This window comes from Equus quagga, chromosome 2 (genome assembly GCF_021613505.1).
Source record: "Equus quagga isolate Etosha38 chromosome 2, UCLA_HA_Equagga_1.0, whole genome shotgun sequence".
Lineage (NCBI taxonomy): Eukaryota > Metazoa > Chordata > Mammalia > Perissodactyla > Equidae > Equus > Equus quagga.
The window spans coordinates 184,567,741-184,575,421 of record NC_060268.1 but is presented as its reverse complement, the minus strand read 5'-3'; the positions used below and the strand labels follow the sequence as shown (position 1 = coordinate 184,575,421).

The following is a 7,681-nucleotide window of genomic DNA, read 5'->3' as shown; positions in this document are numbered from 1 at the left end:
CAGTCTTGAGCTGCTGACACTACTGCGTTGACTGTCCCATGAGACAGAGGATTATTGGTCAGAGGTTAAAAATACGTGCTGACTGATTGAGTTGGAGGCTTGGGACCAGTGGCTGTTTCTTCTGTGAAGTTAAGGACCACTGTAAATTAACCACGGCCCCTCTGTTGGTTCCCTTGCAATTTCTAAGACTAATTTCTATGTGTCACATTCTGAACTTGGTCACTAAGATAAACGGTGAGACTCTCCTTGTGCGTGATGTTTTCTCAGCTCTACATGCTGGGCACGTTGGAAACAGAGCCCCAGCAGGTGCCCTGTCCATCCGTTGTGGGCCTTTGACCCCGCAGGGGAAGGTGTCAGCTAAAGTGAGCTCTCCGCGCCTCGTCACCCACTGCCAGGGGCCCCGCTGGAGGCTCGGGTTGGGCTGGGGACTGCCAGCGCTGACTCTCTCAGACTCTCTGTCCTCAAGGGCAGGACGCTGTGTCCCCTGACCCTGAGGCGCCCAGCATCGGGCTCAGCACTTGAAACTGGTGGTGGAAAAACCCACCTCATCAGGCCAACATCAGCGGCGAAAGTCAGGGGGACCATGTGTCTCCTGATAGGACGAGATGAGGACGGCAGCGCACCTCTGTAGTGTGTCTCCCAAAACCCACCCCCTGGTGTGATCGTGGGAAAAACAGCGGACAATCCCCATGAGGGCCACTCTGCAGAACACCTGACCAGCTCTCCACAAAGCTGGCAGGGTAGACACAACCACGGGAAGTCTGAGAAACCGCCAGCTAGAGGACCCTGACTGTCCCGTGGAGTCCAGACGGGAGCCCGGACAGAGAAGGGACGCTGGGTGAAAACAAAGGCAATCTGCACAAACCATGGACTTTAGCCGACAAACATATCAATATTGGTTCATTAATGACAACCAGCACATCACACTCTGTCCCATGTCGAAAGTTGGGAAACTGGGTGTGGGGCCTCAGGGACTCTCCATGCCGTCTTCTCCAAATTTACGGAAATCTAACAGCTGTTCTAAAAACTGAAGTCTGTTTCAAACGAATCGCGTCCTTCCTGCAGGGATTGGCGCACTCAGCTCTCCTCTGAGATCCGCCGGGGGAGAGACCCTTGGCAGAGGAGCTGTCAGCTCATGCGTTCACATGGAGGCGGCTACCTGGGATCCTGACCCCTGGGGCCACAGGCACCCTGGCCCTTCTGTGCCCACAGGGCCCCTGTTTACCTCCAGGTGGGGGTAATTGATCCCTGAGAGCCGGGCCTGGGGGGCCTCTGAGCTCCCCAGCACCTCAGGTCCACCCAGGGGGACGGACTCCGCTTAAAGGTCCTCAGCACACAAAGGAGCCACTGACCTGGGAGAGACGGCTGCAGCCTCACACAGTGTCTCGTTTCCACCAGAGGAAGAACTTCCCGTCTTTCTGTGAAGATGTGAGCATCTCACATGTAGCCGGGAGCCGAGCGAGCAGCCCCTTCATTCCCAGTGAGCAGCTGTCCGTCACGGCCTCGCCCCTGCCTTTTGGACTGCCTGCCCTAATTTTCCCTTTGCTGGTTCTGAATGGACATTTGCTTGTGCCCTGAGCTGTTTTATTGTGGGAAAATGACATTCAACTCGCTTTGCTCGTGGCCTTTGCGGCTTCAGTTTGAGGTGGCAGAGCCCCCAGGGAGCTCCATGCATCTGCTGGGCTGCCGCCTGTCTGCGCAGATCAGAGCGAGGGAGACCCAAGCAGCATGGCCTGGTCTCTAAGTAGGTCGGAGGCTTTCAGGGACGCCACAGCCTGAGGCCCCTCCCCAGCGGGGAGCCCGCAGCCCGGGTTCCAGTGAATCTGCTGCAAGCCTCGCTGGGCAGCAGACACAGGCACCTGGGGTGTGTGAGGGGGGCCCAGTGGCTCAGATGCTGCAGCTGAGGGTCTGTGGGATTCACGCTTGCACAGGACAGGTCCGGCCGACTGCTGAGAAGGGGTGCGTGTGGCACTGGGCGGTGCCAGCAGTGACCAGCGCTCGGGAAGCCCTGTGCTGGGGGCTGATGGGTGTGTCAGCTGAGGCCACAGGGCTGCACTGAGCTGGGACTCTGCCTTTCCTCCCTGAACCCTGGCCCCTGGCCCGGCCTGACCCCGTTGAGGAGACAAGCTTGCTGCCCAGCCCAGGCAGGGGACGGGTTAGAACCAGGAGGTCGGCTGATCTGCACCCCTGCCCCTCTCTCGGGGTCTGCCCTCTCTGCAGAGGTGGGGGGAAGGGGAAGGCAGCTGTGGCTTCCACTAAAGGACTGTGGCCGGGCCGATCCACAGCCGACTCTGGCAGCCGAGGGCGACCTTCCCAGGAGCACCCGAGCCCTCTGGTGCCCAGGCTCCCCTACCTCCAACACACTGTGCCCCCTGAGTGCCCACCTCGCAGCCCCCACAGTGAAAATGCCCTCCTGTCCCTGATGCCCAGCCCCGTGATGATTGGGTTTCCTTTGGGAACCTGGGTCCTTCTGGCTTGCCGACGGGGCCCTCCACACTCTGAGGCAAGACCGAGCACAGCAAGCAGCTCCTCCCCACTGGGTGCCACAGGAAACGTTCACAGTCAGTGAGGACAGGTCACGCTGACCCTTCTGTGTGATTTACGGGGTGGTGCTGACCCGGCAACAACCAGGTTGTCTCAGGGGGGAGGTGCCTGCATGGCTGGGAGGGCCCAGGGCTCTGGGGTGGACGCTGTTCTCTGACTGTCTCCCTGGGAGCAGGACCCTCGCTGACCCCTGATTTTGTGCTCCTGCAGCAAGGTGCGGAGAGCCAGCACCCCCGCAGAGGCCGTCCGCCGCCCCGTGCCTCCCTCTGCCGGGCAGCTGTGTCCAGACACCCAGCCTCACGATGGCCGCAGACAACTGCATGGCCATGGAGTAGTTTGTCCTGCAGAGCTTCTCACAGGCCCCTGGGCTGCGGGGCCTCTTCTTGGCCTTGTTCCTCCCCCTGTACCTAGGGGCTCTCGCAGGAAACACGCTCACTGTCGTGGCCATCAGCCTGCACCCGGGCCTGCACACCCCGATGTGCTTCTTCCTCACCAACCTGGCCGTCCTGGACACTGTCTGCACATCGACTGTTCTCCCCAGATTGCTGGAGAACCTGGTGGAGAAGGGTGGCACCATCTCCTATGGGGGCTGCATGACCCAGCTCTTCTTCCTGACGTGGTTTCTGGGGGCCGAGCTCCTGCTGCTCATGCTCATGGCCTATGACCGCTACGTGGCCATCTGCCGCCCGCTGCACTACCGCAGGCTGATGAGCTGACCCGTGTGCGCCCTGCTGGCGGGCGGCGTGTGGACGGTCAGTGCATTCAGCACCTCTGTGCTCACTGGCCTGATGACAAGGCTGAGTTTCTGTGGCCCTAATCAGATCCGTCACTTTCTGTGTGAAGTCCCCACGCTGCTGCTGCTCTCCTGCAGCCCAACGACCCTGAATGACATCATGATCGTCATCGCAGACGTCTACTTTGGCGTGGTCAACTTCCTGCTCACCCTGGCGTCCTACGGCTGCATCATCGCCAGCATCCTGCGCGTCCGCTCAGCCAAGGGCCGGCGGCGGGCCTTCTCCACCTGCTCCTCGCACCTCCTGGTGGTCACCTTGTGCTACTCCACCGTCGTCTACACCTCCATCCTCCCGGGCTCTGGCTCCTCCATGGAAAACGGCAAAGTGGTTGCCTTGCTGTACACAGCAGTCAGCCCCACCCTGAACCCCCTCATCTACTCTCTGCGGAACAAGGACGTCAAAGTGGCCCTCAGGAGGGTGCTTCCTGTGTCCGGCAAAGGAAGGGAAAGGCCCAGGTGGAATTTGCAGGTGTCAACCAGCTAACTTCAAGATAGGACTTGGAGAGTGTGCTGCAATAGCCCAGAGCAGGAAGGTGCTAATGGGATGGGTGTATGCAGGATGTGCCTCCCCAGGGAGCTGCCCTGTGTTCCATGTGGCCCTTCAACCGAGCGCCTGAGGCCCGAAGGGTGGATGCTGTCAGGATTGCAGGGGGGCCGGGAGGCCGGGGAGAGCCAGGGGCGAGGGGAAGAGCAGGAGATCCAGTGGGGCCCACTCAACCCCCTCCCCTCCAGCATCCTGCTGATGAGTTTTCCCCAGCACCTGACACCTGGAGCAACGCTGGACCCTGCAGCCGCAGGGCGCTGCTGGCCACCTCCCCTCTCAGAGTCTGGGGTCCATGTTCAGGAGAGATCCAAGAGTCAGACTTGCCCGGTGTGCACACGGCCTGGTTCGTTCTGACTGGGGTCTCCTGATACCCCGCTGTGGACGCCTCACCCACATCCTGATCCTCCGACCCAACTCGTCTTGGTGTGAGGTCTGGGAAAACACAAGGTGGCTGCTTCCCTGTGTCTGTGACGTTTCATGGTCCTGGCACCACAGGCAGGGTGGGAGAGGATGTGACCCAGCCTTCCATTCACTGACCTGTAGAAAGGAGGTGTGGCTTGCTTGCTTTCTTTCCTCTCTAAAAAGGGCACCTTCATCCTTCACCCAAGAAACTTTGCCGTGGCAGGAAAGAGTTCTCTTTGATTCTCAATCTGCACGAAGCTCCGACTCATTAACATTTGCAGGGACATCCAAATGTGCAGCGACAGCTGGTGCCTCCCCTGGAGCACAGAGGCGTTGCTGGAACTGCCGAGCTCATGCTGAGCGGACGTGGGAAGCTGCCCGGGGGTCCTCCTCAAACCTTGCTCAACAGTCAAAGCCACCTGCCTCAGCCCTCCAGCCCCATCCAGTTGTGAGAGCCACAATTATGGAAAACTTCTTCTTTTATATTTGAGTATGTTTATGTATTCTTCCTTCCAGTTTTGTTGAGATGTAATTGACATAAGCACTGTCTCAGTGTAAGGTGTGCGGCATAATGACTTGACTTACCTTGTGAAAGGATTACCACAATAAGTTTATCTTATTGTATCAATATCTCTTAGAGATACAAGAAAAGAAGAAAAAACTATATTGTCTTTCCTTGTGATGACAACACAGGATCTACTCTCTTAGCAACTTTCCTCTATAACATACTCCAGTGGCGGCTATAGTCACCATGTTGTATGTCACATCCCCAGTACTTTTTATCTTACAACTGGAAGTTCGTACCTTTTGATCACCTTCACACAATTCCCCACCTCTTACCCCATGACTCTGGGAACCTCTAATGTGATCTCTTTTTCTATGAGTTTGGGGTTTTTTTTTTTTAGATTCCACATATAACTGACGTTTTACAGTAAATGTCTTTCTCTTTCTGACTTATTTCACTTAGCGTAATGCCCTCAGGTCCATCTATTTTGTTGCAATGGCAAGATTTCCATCTTTTTATGGCTGAATGGTATTGCCGTGTGTGCGTGTGTTCTCTGCATCCATTCATCTCTTGATGAACACTAAGGTCATTTCCATGCCTTGGCTGTTGTGAATAATGCTGCGCTGATCACGGGGTGCAGGTGTCTCTTTGACATAGTGATTTCATTTCCCCTGGAAGTGGAATTGCTGGATCAGAGGGTAGGTCTACTTTTAACTTTCTGAGGAAACTCCATCCTGTTTTCCATAGTGGCTGCGCCAATTTACATTCCTACTAACAGCGCACAAGCATTCCCTTTCTCCGCAGCCTCACTAACACTTCTTCTCTTTCCGACACGAGTCACTCTAACAGGTGTGAGGTGATAACTTGCTGTGGTTTTGATTTGCGTTTCCCTAATGACCAGTGATGTTGAAGCACCTTTTCACACACCTGTCGGCCATTTGAATATCTTCTTTAGAAAAATATCTATTCAAGTCCTTTGAATTAAAATATCCATTTTTTAATTGGATATTTGTTTTTCTGCTATTGAGTTGTATCTGCTCTTTATAGATCTTGGCTATTAACCCCTTATCAGATCGATGATTTACAAATGTTTCCTTCCATTCTGTAGCTTGTCTTTTCATTTTGTTGATCATGTCTTTTGCTGTACAGAAGCTTTTTAGTTTGATGTAGTCCGACTTGTTTATTTTTGATTGCGTTGTTTGTGGTTAATTGTCATATCTGAAAAATTGTTGCCAAGATCCATGTTCAGGGGCTTTTTTCCTATATTTCCTCTAGGAGCTGTAGGCTTAAGGTCTTACATCTAAGTCTTCAATCCATTTCAAGTTAATTTTTGTGAGTGGTATATGATAGAGATCCAGTTTCTTCCTTTTGCATGTGGCTGTCCAGTTTCCCCAGCACCATTTATTGAGGAGACTGTCTTCTCCTTTGAGTATTCTTGGCTCCTTTGTCAAATATTAGTTGACCGTATATGCTGCGATAATTTCAGGGCTCTTGATTCTGTTCCAGTGGTAAAGGTGTATTTTTATGCCAGTACCATACTGCTTTGATTACTCTAGCTTTAGAATATAGCTTGAAATCAAGAAGTGTTTTGCTTCCTGCTTTGTTCTTCTTTCTCAGGATTGCTTCAGTTAATCGGGGTCTTTTGTTGTTCCATATAAATTTTGGGATTCCTTTTTCTAGTTCTGTAAGAAATGCCACTGGAAACTTGATGGGGATCGCATTGAATCCATAGATGACTTCTGTAGTATTGACATTCTAACCATGTTAATTCTTCCAACCCATGACCATCGGATACCTTTCCATTTATTTGTGTCTTTGATTTCTTTCATCAATATCTTGTAGTTTTCATTGTACACTTCTTTCACCTCCTTGCTTGAATTTATTCCTAAGTATTTTATTGTTTTTGATGCTATTGTAAATGGGATCGTTTGATTGATTTCTTTTTCAGGCAGTTTGTCATTCACATATAGAAACACTACCAATTTTTCTATATTAATTTTGTATCATGAAACTTGACTGAATTTGTTGTTAGGTCTAACATTATTTTGGTGGAATCTCTAGGATTTTCTATGTATAAAATCATGTCATCTGCAAATAGAGACCATTTTACTTCTGCCCTTCATGTTCTGCCACCTGTTATTTCTTTTTCTTTCCTGGTTGCTCTGGCTAGGACTTCCAGGACCGAGTTGAATAGGAGTGGTGAGTGTGGGCACGCTCGTCTTGTTCCTGATGTTAGAGGAAAAGCTTTCAACCTTTCACGTTGAGTATGATGTTAGCTGTGGGTTCCACATATATGGCCTTTGTTGTGTTGAAGTACATTCTCTCGATACATAATTTGTTCAGAGTTTTTGTCATGAAAGGATGTTGAATGTTGTCAAATGCTTTTTCTGCGTCGATTGAGATGATCATATGATTTTTTTATTTCTATCACTGTGATGTATCATATTTATTGATTTGTGTATGTTGAACCATCCTTGCATCCCAGTGATGAATCCCAATTCATCATGGTAAATGATCTTTCAGGATGCTGCTGGATTTGTTGTGTGAGTATTTATTGAGAATTTGTCCATCTATATTCATCGGAGATATTGGCCTGGAGTTTTCTTCTCTTGGAGAGTCCTTTTCTGGCTTGGGTTCAGGATAACATTGGCCTCTCAAAATAAGTTTGTGAGTGTTCCATCCTCTTCAGTCTTTTGGAAGAGTCTGAGAGGCACTGGCCTTAATTCTTCTCTAAGTGTTTGGTAACACTCACCAGTGAAGTCATCTGGTCCTAGGCTTTTCTTTATTGGGAGATTTTTGATTACCGATTCAGTCTCCTTCCTAGTAATGGTCTTTCAGATTTTCTATTCCTGATTCCATCTTAGTCAGTTGTATATTTCTGAGAATTTATCCA

General features: G+C 51.5%; 1 protein-coding gene across 1 annotated transcript; it reads left to right on the top strand.

Annotated features, from left to right (window-relative positions):
- Positions 1-1,145: 1,145 nt before the first annotated feature.
- LOC124235259 (olfactory receptor 13A1-like) lies at positions 1,146-3,821 on the top strand. Its single transcript, XM_046652845.1, is given in 3 exon segments — positions 1,146-1,231; positions 2,755-2,758; positions 2,880-3,821. Coding segments are annotated over 3 exon segments (1,032 nt in total).
- Positions 3,822-7,681: the final 3,860 nt, after the last annotated feature.